The sequence below is a fragment of the Eufriesea mexicana genome, unplaced genomic scaffold (assembly GCF_001483705.2).
Source record: "Eufriesea mexicana isolate 0111107269 unplaced genomic scaffold, ASM148370v2 scaffold1653, whole genome shotgun sequence".
NCBI lineage: Eukaryota > Metazoa > Arthropoda > Insecta > Hymenoptera > Apidae > Eufriesea > Eufriesea mexicana.
This window is the reverse complement of record NW_016909884.1, coordinates 2,585,081-2,601,636: the sequence shown is the minus strand read 5'-3', so window position 1 is coordinate 2,601,636 and position 16,556 is coordinate 2,585,081. Positions and strand designations below refer to the sequence as shown.

At 32.7% G+C, this 16,556-nt stretch overlaps 4 protein-coding genes and 1 long non-coding RNA gene across 8 annotated transcripts in view; 3 read left to right on the top strand and 2 right to left on the bottom strand.

Moving 5' to 3' along the window:
• The first annotated feature begins 3,063 nt into the window (after positions 1–3,063).
• Positions 3,064–5,311, top strand: LOC108548900 (uncharacterized). The gene is made up of 5 exons (XM_017902031.1): positions 3,064–3,226; positions 3,654–4,000; positions 4,086–4,357; positions 4,430–4,661; positions 4,736–5,311. Exons 1-5 carry the CDS (start codon positions 3,201–3,203, stop codon positions 4,906–4,908), a joined length of 1,050 nt encoding a protein of 349 aa, XP_017757520.1. The 5' UTR covers positions 3,064–3,200; the 3' UTR covers positions 4,909–5,311.
• A 1,384-nt stretch (positions 5,312–6,695) lies between these two features.
• On the bottom strand, positions 6,696–10,004 carry LOC108548835 (FGGY carbohydrate kinase domain-containing protein). 2 transcript variants are annotated; one of them, XM_017901959.1, is made up of 12 exons: positions 9,973–10,004; positions 9,316–9,333; positions 8,978–9,245; positions 8,783–8,894; positions 8,469–8,706; positions 8,270–8,400; positions 7,874–8,056; positions 7,587–7,794; positions 7,373–7,523; positions 7,218–7,292; positions 6,871–7,148; positions 6,696–6,783 (listed from the first exon to the last, which is right to left on the bottom strand). In XM_017901959.1, exons 3-12 carry the CDS (start codon positions 9,152–9,154, stop codon positions 6,696–6,698), a joined length of 1,641 nt encoding a protein of 546 aa, XP_017757448.1. In that variant the 5' UTR covers positions 9,155–9,245; positions 9,316–9,333; positions 9,973–10,004. The 2 variants fall into 2 exon arrangements, with proteins under 2 accessions (XP_017757448.1, XP_017757447.1); XM_017901958.1 differs by lacking the exon at positions 9,973–10,004 and having other exon boundaries at positions 9,316–9,393.
• On the top strand, positions 9,653–10,830 carry Pop5 (POP5 ribonuclease P/MRP subunit). Its single transcript, XM_017901960.1, has 5 exons — positions 9,653–9,855; positions 9,994–10,050; positions 10,187–10,332; positions 10,431–10,600; positions 10,671–10,830. Exons 2-5 carry the CDS (start codon positions 10,031–10,033, stop codon positions 10,785–10,787), a joined length of 453 nt encoding a protein of 150 aa, XP_017757449.1. The 5' UTR covers positions 9,653–9,855; positions 9,994–10,030; the 3' UTR covers positions 10,788–10,830.
• A 209-nt stretch (positions 10,831–11,039) lies between these two features.
• corn (microtubule-binding protein cornetto) overlaps positions 11,040–16,556 on the top strand; it is a 47,935-nt gene continuing 42,418 nt past the window's right edge. For both annotated transcript variants that reach the window (XM_017902060.1, XM_017902061.1), the window contains exon 1: positions 11,040–11,496. The gene's annotated coding sequence lies outside the window, so the exon portion shown is untranslated. The remainder of the gene's footprint in view (positions 11,497–16,556) is intronic.
• On the bottom strand, positions 14,349–16,550 carry LOC108548927 (uncharacterized). Of its 2 annotated transcripts, none has more exons than XR_001890290.1 (3): positions 16,361–16,550; positions 15,312–15,520; positions 14,349–15,138 (listed from the first exon to the last, which is right to left on the bottom strand). It is a non-coding gene; the product is annotated as an uncharacterized LOC108548927 (long non-coding RNA). The 2 variants fall into 2 exon arrangements; XR_001890289.1 differs by lacking the exon at positions 16,361–16,550 and adding an exon at positions 15,638–15,968.

Genomic DNA, 16,556 nt, shown 5'->3' with positions numbered 1-16,556 from the left:
CATTGGTCATTAAATGAAAAAATTTTATCATGATATTGATTTGTCATTTTCACGCTAAACCAATACATAATGTCGTAGCGGCATTCTAATATAATTTTTTTTTTCCTTTGTTGGTAGGATATTGTATTTTTGAGACTGCTCGTGTAAATGAAATTATATAAACTAATTTTTAGGCGGCTTTAAATGTTACCTTCGTTGTCTACTTTAAATTTAAACATGACTAACATTTATATGACTCGTTTTAAGCATGGACATCACAATACTGATGAGATATCGATATTCAAATTTTAAACAATAAAAGAAGTACTTGTTATTTTTTCTTTATTTTTGTTTCATAATGAAACGAAGGTAGCAAAATGTGCAGGCGTGAAAAACGTTTAATTCCTATTTTAATAACGAAATATATCGAGCAAGAATATAATTGTGACATAAGTGTACAAAAATATATGATCGGTTTTTATTGTACTAGATTTCGCAAAAAAGTGCAGATTGAGTAATGGATAAGGAAAATTAATGGATTAAGGAAACACGAATTATGCGTTCGTTGTTTTAAATGCATACATATGAAAGTGCAGTGTATTTGTGCGTATTTAGAAACGTGGTGAATGAATGTGCCGGCCTAATTCCTCATGCTGTCTCTTAAAGAGTACTTTTTATATTACTGTGTCAATGCCCCTTAACACGCACTCACTTTTCTGGAGATCTTGTTAAATTGTTCCCACCAACACTAATTCCGTAGTTTTCAGCCGAAGCGTGCATTTTCTATGCGTGCGTCAAGATCAACCTCAGCAGGTGATTTACTTGCCCATGCACGCTGTTCACCGAAACCCTGTGCCATACTATGTACGATAATCTGATTAGTATCGACAGAAAGTTTCAGGGCTAATCGGTGACCGACTATCGGCACTTCTTCCGTAACGTCACCTGGGTTGTACACTTCTAGATCAGTGGTATATGCTACTGGCACATCGACACCCCAGGTCGCTAACCCCTAAAACGTAGATTCTCGAGAATTTTCTTGTACGATATCGATATGTTCGTGTAGTGTCAGGTATATAGGCCAATGGTACTTGCATCGAGTTTTGTTGGATCGCAGTCATGACAGTAATAAAATCTTTTGATAGCTCTAATATCGCTTTCAGTCGATGGGTCATTAGATCTATCGACACTTGCTCAACATTAACAGGCACATTACGAGCTTGTCTATCCCAATCTGTTGTGATTAAATTACGAGTTACCCTACACTACTCACGAGTGATTGCTCGCTCTTGACGCACTTGGTTTTGTACCTCCTGAGAGCCGCAAACAACTTGGATGAGCAAGGACAGACAACTTGCGTAGTATTTAATTCCTACGCGTGTTACTGTCGCATTCTGCCCTTGTCTGAGGGGGAGACATATGCTAATTGAAGATCTTCCAGCATTGACATGCCATCGTCGAGTACTCGTGAAATTGTTTTCAATTATATACTTATACTTGCCATTTTCCTCCTATGTTTCGCAAAATCTGTGCCCTTTATGAGTCCCCTTTTTACGTATGAACGGTAATCTTCGTAATCTTAAGTTTGCAGCCGATCTATTTGTAAAAAAAGAAAGAAAAAAGCAGTTCTATAGACTTCCATTGATAAATGCACAATTGCTTTAAACTGATCTAAGAGTACCCCACGCGTGATGATATATTCAATATCGATATAATACATCTTAGCCATCGCATCTGCAATTGTGAGACTAGTAACATTTTAAGAGTCAGCCTGTTCATCACCCAACATAGTGGAAGCACCTGTTGCTCAGGAAAATAGTTCCAAGATACAACTGTCCGTATATGATTTCTTATGGAAGGTGACTGCTGGGGTATAATTGCGCAAAATATTTGCAAATCCTGTCATTGGTACGATCTTCTAGGTTGAGATCTTTTGGAGGGATTAGGCTTTGGAACTGGGCCCTTCGGCGATTAAATAGACAATTAAATTCGTAGTTTTCCTCCACCACATCCACCATTTCCACCATTACACAATTTTGCTTTGTAAAACATGTTCATAATAAAAAAAAAAGAAATACAAAGTATTTAATCGAAATGGACTTATTTTATTTCGAATATGTAATTATTATTTGTATTAAAATATATTATGCAGAGATGAAGAGCTGGTTAGCTACCTAAGTGATAAATTGAACGGTGTAAGACAATGGGAGTAGTCCGATACTTCTAATTTTCTGCAGAATATCCCATCTTTTAATTTTTGACGGTCACGCTGCACAGTCATGAAATCTTCATATCCGAAAAATTAACGAATCTGTAGATACAGGTGTTTTAATGTATTAAAAAAATGTTACATTGTTCGCATATATTTTATAAAATTCGATATATCTCCAGTACAGATTTAAACAAAAATATAACAAATTATCTAAATTTTTGTTTATTATACAATACGAATTAAATTTTTTTATGTAAGATGTATTCGCTGTCGTGACTTAAAATCATATCTCAGGATAAGGGAACTTACTACTAAATGTTAACAAAAAGATTAGGATAAATAAACAATCTTCTTTCGATAACTATCGTTAAATAAATTTAACATTTCTTTAGTCTTAAGAATTAACCGTCATATGCATATTTGTTTCCACCAAATAACTTACAAGTCCTTACAACGGGTCAAGAAAATGACCTTGTTTGAAAATTTTGTTGTTCGGACATCTGTATTATGCCAAAGACAAAAATATGCTTTTTCCTTAAGATGCCTTCTTTCCATATACACAGACTAGTAGCAACTATACGATATCACTCACTCATGCTTTATCTCACTTTGCCTTTGTATACTTTTCTCGTATTCTTTATCACGCCATAAACTTATAAATGTGATCGGCATAGCCAATACTGACAATCGTGTATGTAGAGACATCACTGTACACTACATCAATTAGATAGGCTAGCTATCTTCTCATCTCAGCATAGCAGAATATAATTTAATCTGAGTTCTTTTTTATCGACAGAGTAAGAAATGCATTATGACATAGTGCATATCCAAAATGTTCAAGTCGCTGCGCGATGGCTTCGTAACATCGAGATTGCTCCGCGGTCTTTTCTGGTTCCTCGTTGATTTTCTTATTTTTGTTTACTTTTTAGTTGGTTTAAAAATGTTATAGGTTTTTGTTTATACCTTCGAAGTTGTGGAGTATAGGTAAAGTGTGACTTTTGCATTAAAGATGAAGAACGCGAAAGTCAAAGCAAGGTAATTGATTCCTTTTTAATAGGCGTGAGCTAATTATACTTGTTGCTTCTGCTGCTCGAATTCATTTTAATATTTATTTTTCTTTTTCCACAACATCACGGTAGTTTCCTATTGATCAAATAACTTTTATTAATTGAATGATTAAAATTTTATTAATATTATTTCATAATATCGAGAATAATAAACCTGCATCTAACCTAGAAGGGTATTGATTTTTCTTCCCCACTTAATGTACACAGTAGGTGCCACGATTTATTCATTCACGTGAGATTAAACGTGTAGCGTTCTATTTCGTGTAATATTATGTAATTCTTTAACTCTTCAATAATAATAATTATTATTATTTAAGCTTTAGATATTATTAAAAAAGATGAAAATATTTATTAAAAAATGTTATTTAAAATTGCTTTAACTTCTTTATTTTCAGACAATGTATGGAAAGGTTTGGAGATGAAGGTGGATATTTTGATGTTGTGGTACGACCAATGTTACAACAAGGACACGAAGGAGAATTATGTGGTTGGTTAAAAGAAATGAGTTTAATTAGGACTGTTTCTACTTGTCCATATCCTGAATGCAAAGGAAGAAGTTTAGCTTGGAACCAAGCAAGAATTGTAGATAAATATAGTTGGTCTTGTCCTAATTGTACAAGGAAACAATCTATTAGAGAAAATTCCTTTTTCTTTGGAGTTAAATGTGACCTGAAAATGTGCCTTCAATTGATACTAGGGTGGTGTCAAATGATACCTAGTGAACTTACTGCCAATTATTTAGGTCTGTCTGATAGAAGCATAAGAAAACTGTCTGATATTAATAGTTCTGAATCGATTAAAAAATTTCATATATATTTTATTTTTAGAAATAAAAAAACACGTGGTTAAGAAAGTATATGAAAGGTGTGATGAGGTCTCTGAAAATTATGTAGCAAGTCATCCAGAGGACTGGGTTCTAGGAGGACAAAGTGCAATATTAATTGTGGATGAATTTCCTAATGGCTATATGATAGAGAATCCTTCTGATATAACTAGTGCTAAGAAGCGCAACAATAATTCTCATACGATAGTTTGTATAGCAGAAGCAAATACAATACCAACTAGAATGTGGCTTCATATGATTGAAGCATTTCCAGAGGTATTGTTTTCATTTGAATTTATGAAAAATCATTTTTACATTGGCATGTTCTTTATGTGTATTTAATTTTAGCCAGTAAAAGTAGATAAATCACAAGGTGATATTGATAAATGTAATATGGTTAAAGAAGCTTTAAAAGAAATCACAAAACACAGTGCTCCTGGTAGTTATATTGTAGCAAATAATCGAGCTCGTTGTTGCAGTTTTGAAACATTACAAGAATTAAAACAATTTAAGGTAATTAGTGTGGAACAGCTCCAAAAATTTGATCCACCAGGGAAAAACAAACTTCTTAACAATTTAGGTATGTCTGTTGTTTATTTTTTTTAATAGTTTTATCAAGCGTACTATTATTTATAACTTGAATTGTATGTTAAGAAACGATTTGGCAAACTGGTGTCGAAGTTTGTGAGGAAATTCAAGAAACTACCCATACACTAGGGCAGCGTATAATATCGAAGCATTTATGGAGACAAAGATTCGGTACGTCACCTTCTACGGCATTTCAGTACATGCTTAATCATATTGCAGAATATTATCGCTTTATCTAAATCTTCGATATTTCGACTATGTTTTGAATACTTTTCTACCATAAAAAGCAATATCAAATACTAGTGAATAATTTCAGTTTTAATGATATGATTTCGTAGAATAACGCTCTAAAATGAATTAAGATACCATATGGTAGGGTTTTCATTAGTAATTGAAACAATAGCCTATATCCTCCTAAATGCGCAAGTTGCACAAATGGCCTTGCTAAGATTGTATTGTACATTACTTACAAATGGAGTATATAAACTATAGAAAAGGATATCACGACCTAATGTTTCGCCGAAACACGCACTCTGTGTCTTCCAAGTATCAAAATATTAATAATTTTTAATCTTAGATGTATATGATAATCGTTGATTAGTTAAAGTTAGAATATTATACGAGATAAACTTGAATCTATTAATGCACACTCAAAACATACTGTTCACTTTGTATCTTCAATTTTTCTATAAATTTAGATCGATGATCTAGTTATTGAAAGACTGATGGTGATATTGATATAATACCAAATTATTAATATATCAAAACAAAATTATAATATTACATTGAAATTTCTGGTTGATATAATGCTTTCAAATACTCAACAAAATTTGATCAAATTGATTGAAAAACCTCTTTTTTTATTTCATCTTCAATATATATGTATCACAAAAATTCAATTTATAATTGAAATACTAAAAATATTACCTATTTAAATTGTCCACAGAAAATTAACTAACTTGAAATTAAATATTTACTACCAGTTACAATTAGTATCAATATTTCAATTAAAACAAAATAAAGTTACAAGTCTGTAAACAATTGTGAATTTATATTATATTATTAATACTTACAACATTTTAATGAAGAACTAGCGTTTTATCCAAAGTTTTACACCAGTATTATTCTGAATAATATACTATAATCATTTATGTGTAATGTAAGCTAAGGGCACGTTTATATTTTGTTCGAATTATGGTCGGTTTTCCTAACTTTAGTTGAAGTCACTGGTTCAGTGACATAGAGTCTAGCAATTATATATTAGTTTGTGATAAAACCGACTTTGTGATATGGAATTGTTAGTTTTATTCGTTTCTTAACTATATCAATAAAAAAAAAAGGAATAGAATATCATGATTATAAAATTTTTGAAAAGTTTTCGCGAACAATGTGATAATGACGTTACTTCGTGCGATAAAAAATGATATATTAGAAGTTGAGAAGATAAGAAAATTATTTTGTAAGTTAATAGAACTTAACGCACTATTTACTGTGTATCTAAGATTTTTTATTCCTATATAGTTGGTAGGATCGTTTTATTAGCTTACATAACGATATTCGAATATAAAAATTTTTTCATTAAACAAACTACAAAATATTCAATATTTTTATAATGATTAATTATCTAGCGATATTGTTATAATTGTACGTATTTTGTACCAAATTGTAATGAAGAAAATGTAATACATTGTGTAAGTTTGAAGATACATTTAAATACCAAATAAAGCAATATTATTTCATATATCGTGTCTACTTAATGTTTAGGGTAAAAAATTCTATAAATATTTTTACATATATCTTTATTTAGAATAAATAAAGATACAAAATAATTGTAGATAACAAAAATATGTTTTAATAAACATATACATAAAATATATTCAATTAGTAAAAAAATTGTGTAAGTAGTGAAGTATTATTTGCTAATTGTGAGATTTTGTACGAAATCTTTACAGTACACCTTTTCATTTTATTTATAATATTAGCATTATGTTATTAATCATTACAGATATAGCACCTGTAATATCAGTTACAAAAATTCATCATTCATAATTTCTTTATAATCTTTCTGATCTTGTACCATTCTCCGAAAAACCCGATATTTTTGAAGATGATATCTTGAACAGAAAATGAAATAGGAAAATAATGAGTATTACAAATTAGAGAAGGATTTGAAACAATTTTTTTTAAAGTGATTTACTTACTTGTAGGTTTCACTTTTAGGTTCAACAATGTTTGCAGATCCTCCCATTGTTTTAATAGCATCGTATATTGTACTGAATGTTCGTGCTGCGTAAGATCCGAGAATCGCAGCCCCTATTAGTACCGATTCTTTTTCAATTGGACATAATACGGGTAAATCTAATACATCCGCTTGTATTTGAATAAATAATGGATTCTGACTTAAACCTCCGCAAACTAATAAAGTGTCTATTCTATGGCCAGCAGCTTCTAGTGTGTTCAAAATATACTTTGTACCGTACTGTTAAAAAACATCGAGTTTATTCTGTGTTATAAAAAAAAATATTAGATAGATTACATATATTCGTACCGTCAAAGCTTGTACTGTTGCCAAATATAATAATGCCAAATTCGCTTGATCGACTGCTAAAGTAAGCCCTGATATCTACGTGTTACAAATTAAAAAAATGTATGAAGAAACTTAAATAGTTATTAGATTAATAGAAAAATGGATAATGTTACTACCATTCCTTTAAGTGTTGGATCAGCCAAGGGAGATCGATTTCCGTGAAAATCAGGCCACACATGGATATCTTTTGTTAAGTACGAGACATTTTTTAAACCTTTTTGATCAGCCATTTTTTGCAATAATTCGGATAAATATTGTTGTATGTGTCTAAAAAATTATATGTTAAATAATAACAAAGTCTTGGAATTGGTTTAATTTATTTCAACTTACTTATTTCCACTTAAACTCTTCAAAATCCCTGGTGTTGCAGGATGAGTATCAATTATATGATCGAGTAACTTTCCACTTGCACTTTGTCCTCCTTCATTCAACCACAATCCTGGAACCATGGCACTGAAAAATGGTCCCCAAACACCAGTTGAAAAAAGTTTCTTCTCATTAACTATCATATGGCATGTTGAGGTGCCACAAATCAATGCTGTAAATTCCATAGATTAATTTATAGAACTTTCCAATAATGAATAGAGGTGATACAGAATTGGAAGATTTACATATACCTAATCTACTTTGTAAATCATACGACACGCCAGGTACAGAACAGCCTATCATACCAAGCCCTCCAGCATGTGCATCAATGAGAGAAGTTCCAACAGGTGTGCCCTTTAGGAGCCCCAATTCAGATGCAGCTTTTGCCGACAATCCTTGGTCAATCGGATCGCCCGGAGTCCTCACATCATTACCTTCGTATTAATATTTTTCTTTGTTAAAATAAAGCAATATTGTCATATTATCTGTCTAAACATAAAAGAGATTTGTTAAGTTGTTAACTCAAAAACTATATGATTTATAAAAGAAATTTTTAAACAAAATAATTTTAATATGTTTGACATAATCCAACTAAATTTCCCTTTTTAGAAATGATTCCAATTATTATATAAATTTATCAGTAATACCTATTTTCCTCCAGTTATCTTTCTTCAGATCTTCTAATAAGTGAATTTGTTCAAAGAATTCCTCATTCCATTTATTGTTATTATCGGGACCAGCACTATAGTTCCACTTACATACTAAGGAGCATAGAGATCTGAAATCAGATTAGAAAGTAGTACTACAATACTTATGTTTTGCATTAGCATACAATAATATTGTTACCTTGATTCAGAACCTGTTGCTTTCCACGTCAAGAAATCAGGCAGATCAAATAGCAGTGTTGCACGATTCCAAGATGAAGACAGATTTTTTTTGAGCCACAACATTTTAGGAGTCTGCATCTCCAATGATATTTTTCCACCTACGTAATCCAGCATTTTGTGACCTTGTGCATTTATAAACTCAGCTTCTTCCTGTGCTCTGTGGTCCATCCATAATATGACATTCTGTTTATCTTCACCTATAATAACAATTAAGGCATTGAACAAATATTTTACTGTGTTGTACAAACGATTATAATTTGCTTCTAAATATACCTGTTGGACTAACTGTAACTGGTGATCCTGTTTTATCAATTGCTACCAATGAACAAGTAGCATCAAAGCCAATTCCTTTTACATTATCTGCAGAAATATCAGCCACAACTGACTGTAGATAAAAATCAAATATTATATGTAAATAACTTAATTTATTGTAAGTAGTATAAATTAATTAAATTTTAAGGTTCATACCTTTACGACATGACAGACTGCACTCCAAATATTATCAGATGATTGTTCATAAAAATTAGAAATAGGGTGAAAAATTTCCAGTGGGCATGTTGTTAGTTTTACTATCTTTCCTTTGGAAGATACCAAAGCAGCTCTAGCACTTCCTGTACCTACATCAACACCCACAAAGTAATTCATGTCTATATTTCTTAGTACAATCCCCTAAGTTTTATACCTTCGACTAAGAAAATCCAACTAAATATTCTATTTCAACTGGAATCATTATGAGCTGCAAATAAGAATACACAATTATTATCAGTGTAACTTTACTGTAATCATAGGCTTATTTTTTATCTTACATGACCCTGTGATAACTCCTGCATAAATAAGAAACAGTTAAGTAGTAATAATTTATTACTGTAAATACTTTCTTCACTTTATTTCATACACAAAGTGAAAAAATATAACACAGAAAAAGAAAATTAACAAAATTATTTCAAATTCACAATTTGGGATTAAATTTGAAAGTGTAATATGTAATATACATTATATAAACATGTCAGATATAGAAAAATAACATTGAAAACGAAGTCCAATAATATTACGTAAGTAGGATATGTAAATCTGTGTATGAAAAGCATGTAAAAAATTCTAACTACGTTATCTTAATTATTTATATTACTTCGTAGTGTAATGTTTTTGTTTCCTTTAAATGTTTTATGTAAAGTTCTATTACAGTATCTGATAATTAATTAATGAAAATAATATTAGTCATTGAGATGAAAACTAAAAAACTACATTGTTAGGAAAAATCGTAGAAAATTTGGTACACATTCATACACGTCTGCTACCGTATCTGACAGTGACCTAGCGATACCTTACGTATTGAATAATCAAAGGTAGTACACGTGATAATATCTTAAAATTACAAATTTGTTAAAATGTGTAATTTATTAGTAATTTGTTATTAAATGATATAATATTATGAACTGTACATGTGATTAATTTGTATTCACTTTTTAAATGCTGCTTTTTAGAGAACTTTGTACATTAACGCATCACATAACCTAAAATATGGTTCGGTTTAAAAACAGGTAAGGAAACAATATATACCAAATATATTTTAATTCTCTTATTTATTTTGAACATTTATGATACAATTTCTTATTATTGTTGCTTATTATTGCTTTCACGTATGGTATGTGTAATTAATATGAAATATATTCGTAGATATATAGTATTTGAAATAAGCCTTAATGATAAATATAATAAGCCTTTCCAATTAAAAACTACAACTTTACATGTTGCAATTCAAAAAAAGGTACAACAGTTGTACGGTGATTTTGGAGATGCAGCAATAAAAGCTGGTTTTAGCGGTAATGTAAAATCTTAGTTTTTAGAATAATAGAAAAATTAAATTTAATAAAAATATGTAAATAATAGAAAAATTAAATTTGACTTTATTACTTTTTAGCAAAGTATTGCAATATACATACAAAAATAGCATTAGTAAAAACTAGACACGGTCCCCATAAATTTTTACTGAAAGCTATTCCAATGATAATTGATATTGCAGGACGTTTAGTATCAGTAAAAATACTTTATGTGGGTGCAACATTAAAACATTGTTTCCTTTTTATTAAAGTAAGTAGGATTGCTAAATTATGCGCAATTAATATAAAATATACTCTAAAATTGAATATAAATTTTCCAGAAATATCAACAACAAAAACTAGAACAAGTATGGAACACTCTTAAAAACGAAACAGAGCGCAAAAACATGGAAAACGCTTTAATGACGCTAACTCCAGCCATGAAAGACTGTACATAAAACATTATACTTTCGAAACTAAATGTATTTATATTCATAAAGTGGTGCAAATTTAATAAAATCATTTTTGAAATATTCTTTAGTTTTTAGTAATAGAATTTCTGTGACGTATCGATTACATTTTGTATTTCCACTCGTTCCGCTGTTCTTAATGAAACGCGCGAATATTTTGAATTTTCAACCACCTATTTGGTTTGTTCCGTCGTTCCAGTGAATCCTGGCGGTGAGCTTACCAGTCGATAGAGGGTGCGCGTAAGGGTCGTTGTTGGCCGTCGCCAGTTGTCGCTGGCTGTTGCTGGAGTGTCGACCGCTCCTGTTGAACGGGCAAAGTGACGGTGGCTTGTATGAATATAGTTGGTAGTCGATCCGCGAAGGTGCTCTCAAAGTGGTGCGATAGTCGTGTGTGGCCCAGTATGAACAGGCAGAAGCTGTAGGTCGTTTCACGAAGATACTTCGCGAAACGTTCATCGCTATTTTCAACGAACGAAAAACGAATATATGCGTTGCATTCTTTTTTTAACGACTAAGTTTATTGAGAGGAACGTTTAACCGTGGAAATCGCGATAAAGAATTAACCGGCACGCCTAACCGGCTCATCGTCGATTTGTAAATAAATGTGCTACGAATCGAAATCGACGAAGAAGCGTCAATCGAGACATCAGCAGCTCCTCTCATCTCTCGACGAGGATCTGACGTTTCTGTGCTCGAGGTAAGGAAAAGGCAGTGCCCTTCTTGTATAGGTTATCGATTTCGTTTCCGCGCCGTTCAAGGGGATGCACTCGGAATCCGTTTGATGCGAATCCGTCCGGTTCTCGTTCTTGTCCCTTTATTTGCGTTTTAACTGACTATCGAATCTTGTTATTGGATACTTCTCGGTTCGCTTGAATGGAACGATCGATGTCGTAAAATCAGTGGCGTCGCACCCTGTATGGTCAGATGCTATCTTTTGCGAGGTGAAATAAGTAATACGATTCAAGTACCGAGATAATTGTAATTATTTTGATTCCAATTATAATACACTCGAAAGTATATGCCTATCTTCGTACATAAAATTATTTGATATTTGTGATCGCGATCTAAACATACGAACTTCCTTTTTCGAACATTAAGTATATTCGAAACATAATCGCACGGACAAATCATATTACCGAATTTACTTTTTTCGATTATTCAAATAATTCGTTCGAATTCATTTTCGATCTTCGATGTATTATTCGATTATTATAAATATATGTTGAAGAACAAAAATGGTAGCAAGATGGATCGTGCTAGAACAGAGCCACGACACAGAAATAGCAAATATTTAGCTGCTTGGTTCTCCAAGGATTTTATTTGGAAATCGTTTACGAGCCTTGCGCAGGCCTCTCGGAAGCTGTGCGAGCAGATGTCATTCCCGCTCTTAAGTATAGTTGGCCGGGACCGAGACCTTTTTTTCTATTCTGTGTACGCTCCCCGGATTACAATACGCTCCGTCAGGAATAATATCGCGGTCATGCTGTCGGCTGGGATTCAAATTGTTTTTATCGGGAACGCAATAATAGTGCGAATATATAATCCATGCAGTGGCGGAAGCTCCTTTTATGTTCCGCCTACTGCCGTAAAGGGTCCTTCACCCGATTAGTTCTGATGTTCGGAGAAACTATCGATTTGTCAATTAACCCATGTCCACACGCCTATGTTTGACCGGCTGCAGTAATGCTTTCCGTCTTCTCGAATTTATCTGCTTTTAACCCTTTGCACTTGTGTAACGGTAGGCGAGTGGCAGGGACGTATAATTCGTATACGAACCACTCGAAAATGTTCTCAGTTACGATTTAATTTTTTAATTTTATTTTATAAATATATTTAATATTTCTTTAATCAATTAGGTTTCGTTCAAGCAAAATTCGATATTTTTGTCACACAGAAAGTCATTCTCTGAGGAATATTTTTCAACCATGTCACAGTTGTAACGTCTTAGCTGTAAATTTTATTATTAAATTAAAATTAGGTACTTTTATAGTTACAGTACAGTGATTTATTCCATATAGATAATAAATGATATTAAAATTTTCTCGAGGCAGATGTCATTCGTGTATAATTGAAATATTCGTAATCGCGAGCAGGAATAATTTTATGATCTTTATGGCGACTATTCATTAGGCTAAGTTTACCCAGTAGGACGTGCTGGCCTGCGGAAAGGGTAGATAAGCTTGTGTAATCGTTAGCGATAGAGTCCTCTGAAATAACTTAATATAATCAGTGCTTTTCGTGCCTACGAACACGGAAACGAAACGTTCGAGGCAAATGTAATATAATTTCCATCTTTTTCTTTCTTCTTTTCCTCTTTATGAAGTCATCGTACTGTATAAAAGTCATTATATAATTAAATATGATAAACATAGAGAAAATAAATGTTTTTCCAAAGGGACGTTGAGAAATTTCGAACAATTGAATAATTAAATTGTCAGCAGTCTATCTGGTGACATATACGCTGTTTGAAAATTCCCGCCAATTTGTTTCAAATAAGGATACTGTTACACGGTCGTGATCGTAGAATATTTAATATGTCCAATGTTTTTCCGCCATTTATTATATAAACCCTGGGATCTTTCGTAACGTATCGCAAGTAGGGCATAAGGATGACCATTACGTAATCCTCATGAAAGCGAAGTTATTTGCAGATTATATCGTTTATTTCGACGTCGGTTTGAGGCCGTCGAATATAACGAAACATACCTTTCTTTCAGTCGACCGTTTCGAATCTTTAATTATACTACTTTTTAGAGTATCGGTTCAAACGAAGGAAGAAAAATATATATATATATATATATATATATATATATAACGCGTTGAAAAAATGCAAACATAACCTCACTAGTTATAGCACAGCGGTTGACGAATTATATATTCTTTGTTTGCGATAGGATTATAAGTGGTATTAGAATAGCATAATTAATATTTTTATCTTTTTCTTATAAAGAATCTTATAATAATAGCGTTGATAATATATTTGAAAAATTTATGTTTCTATTTAAAAAAATTCGTTCCACGCGTTTGAAGGAATGACTTTCATGATAATTTATTTCAAGAGCATAAATCATTCACAGTGGTGAGTAAGTAGAACGAAAATAAGACAAAGTAGTAAGAAGTACGTAAGGTAGATGCCGAAATTGCTTTCCACTTTCAGCGACGCAAGGCTCCATTGCTTTTTGCGGTGGACCAATTGTATTACGTAAATCAATTAAATCGCCTTCTCTTACAAGTCTTTGCACAGATCTACTATTTTTACTACTATTTCGGTTGTTTTATAAAAAAAAACATGACACACTTTCTACAACGTTGTTGCTATACAGAATGCTCTATCTTTTCAAATACTCAAAAGTACTCTCGATACCATGCCACACTTCTCCAAATTTTTTTTATTTTCTACTTTTCAAATTTCTCCTTTTTGAAACTACATCAACAATATTTTATTTTTTGTAGACTGCTTCGATATTTTTCATTCCCAAAAACTTTTGATATTTTTCAAATTTGTTTATCCAAGAATAATACAATATTTTTTATTTCTTATTTGTCTCTTTTTCTTTTATCTTTTCCAGTGATATTGCCTGGTCTTTTTTTCTGTTTTTCCTGCTAAAAAATACTTTCTAATGATACGAAGATATTAAATATCGGATCACGATGAACGTGAAATCAAATTGAATCATGGAACATTGACGCAACAGGATTCGATCTTGAGCAACTCGAAGGCTGTTCGCAGAGCCGAAGTAAAAGGAGCTCGCGGTAAAAGTGGAACTTTCTTTCTTCCTTTCTTTCTTTTCCTCGGCTGGTCACGGCGCGTATAAACGATACTTGTTTAATGTTTACGCCGGGCGGGAATAATTTACGGGGCGACGGTGCACGCCTGCAGAGGCTACTTGGCTTTCAGCTTCTGGTGGGTTCCTTTCTTCGACGTACAGATAAACTCTTTTATACATCATGAATCTTTCTCCGCGTGCGCATTGACACTAATTGCTTATTAGAATGCGTAATCCTCTTTTGGTCGTTGATTTAATATGTTAATAAAATTAACGTCATACTCGACGACTTCCGGTTTCGTGTAAACTGTTTCATGATGTTTTAATCTCGCCATGGTTCGCAATCTGTTTCACGATCGTGCGAATTGCCTATGCTATGTGAAGTTCGTTCTAGACGAATTCAATTTTCTAATAATTCGAATAAAATATTTGTCAATCAATTTTTGTCGAATTGGCACGCGTTTCAATATGTCGAATATATCGTGTTTCATACAGGACGAATTCATCGGGTTTTAATAAAAATTTCATTTCGACGAGAAATAAAATACTTTTTTTATCGGTTGATATCTTTCCTGGAACGAGATATAAATTTATTTATTCTGGATTAATTATTTCCTTTGGAAAATACTTGCAATTATAAAATCATAATCGTATCGAGATAGATAATGATAAGTTGTACAGTGAAAATAAATGGTTAAAAATAATCGTGTTTCTATCCGAACGAAAGTCAATGTTAATTCCTCACCAGGCAGCTATACGTCTTCTGTAATTGCAAAAATGGAATTTGAAACCGATCGCCTCGATTGGTTTAGTTACATATCCACGTATCAATATTTTTTAAGTCTTGCCCCACTGACTCATCACCGTGTCATTATTTCTTACTACTGCGTCATTGCACTGGCATCGAGCGGTCTATTTGCAACTATTAGATCCTAGTTGTATAATCAACATAACCTATAATTATGACATTCTGTCATAAATATAAATAATAAAAATTCGGCTCATAGAACATTGATAGTTTATAGAAGATTATAGTCTATCGACTATCCACGTTGCAAAATGTAATATAACCTCAACTGCAAAAATCCTTTTTTCAGTCTCACGTTCCACTACCCTCACCCCGTGTGTCCATGGAGTTGTAAAGTTTCAATTCGAATGTGCGGAATGAATCACGACCAGTGAGCTTTGGCAAACAGACCGAAGCATAAAGAATAGTGATACACGACGAGACTCGCCATGCCAAAACCATGCCAAGCCACTCTCCAATCTCGCACCTTCTGCAACCCTTCTTCCAGGGCTGAACTAAGACTTTTAGAAGCCCTACGCACTTGGAGATTCTCAGGCCAATTTTACAGGAAATTCTTTCCTTTTATCTTTCTGTCGTTTCTTTCCTTTTTTCCTTTCTTTCACACACACACACACACACACACACACACACACCCATATTACACATAGATATTGATGAGCAATATTATTATATGTGTATATGGACCAAGTGACTGATAGGTTATTGTGAATAATGTCAGTGTGATAATTTAGGATAATATAATTAAATGCGATTGCGTTATGCATAAGGTCTGTATTAATCACTTGGTCTATAAGGTATGTACATAAAAATTTAGACAGAACTTTTATGCGAGTATCTTTCATCTTCTCATGCCCCAAGCATGTGTTTATCAGCAAGAACTAATCTCGTAATGTGTTCACAGAAAAAGCAGGGAAATAGACCTAGCGGAATATAGCAGAATTAATAAAGGCAACGGTACGAATACTTATCTTAAAAGGGATACTTACGCATATAGACGCGATTAATGTCGCTTATGGTAACGGCCACGAATGGAAATATGGCTAATCCAGCCGCGGGCACTCGCGTACACGCGCGTGGCTATAAACTGCAACGGATACGCCGGTCCACGAATGGCCTATTAAAATGATTAATTTATGGAAAGTGTGGCCATTGGGAGAGACGACGAGAAAACGTGGGACGGGA

What these genes read in the sequence shown, in the direction of transcription:
- LOC108548900 (XM_017902031.1), top strand. Translation starts at nt 3,201, where the DNA reads ATGAAGAACGCGAAAGTCAAAGCAAG. An exon ending in ACTTACTGCCAATTATTTAG is followed by an intron (nt 4,001 to 4,085) that starts GTCTGTCTGATA and finishes TTTTATTTTTAG; the next exon opens with AAATAAAAAAACACGTGGTT. An exon ending in TGATTGAAGCATTTCCAGAG is followed by an intron (nt 4,358 to 4,429) that starts GTATTGTTTTCA and finishes ATTTAATTTTAG; the next exon opens with CCAGTAAAAGTAGATAAATC.
- LOC108548835 (XM_017901959.1), bottom strand. Translation starts at nt 9,154, where the DNA reads ATGAATTACTTTGTGGGTGTTGATGTAGGTACAGGAAGTGCTAGAGCT. An exon ending in AGATAACTGGAGGAAAATAG is followed by an intron (nt 8,057 to 8,269) that starts GTATTACTGATA and finishes ATTAATACGAAG; the next exon opens with GTAATGATGTGAGGACTCCG. An exon ending in CAACAGTACAAGCTTTGACG is followed by an intron (nt 7,149 to 7,217) that starts GTACGAATATAT and finishes GTTTTTTAACAG; the next exon opens with TACGGTACAAAGTATATTTT.
- Pop5 (XM_017901960.1), top strand. Translation starts at nt 10,031, where the DNA reads ATGGTTCGGTTTAAAAACAG. An exon ending in AATAAAAGCTGGTTTTAGCG is followed by an intron (nt 10,333 to 10,430) that starts GTAATGTAAAAT and finishes ATTACTTTTTAG; the next exon opens with CAAAGTATTGCAATATACAT. An exon ending in ATTGTTTCCTTTTTATTAAA is followed by an intron (nt 10,601 to 10,670) that starts GTAAGTAGGATT and finishes TAAATTTTCCAG; the next exon opens with AAATATCAACAACAAAAACT.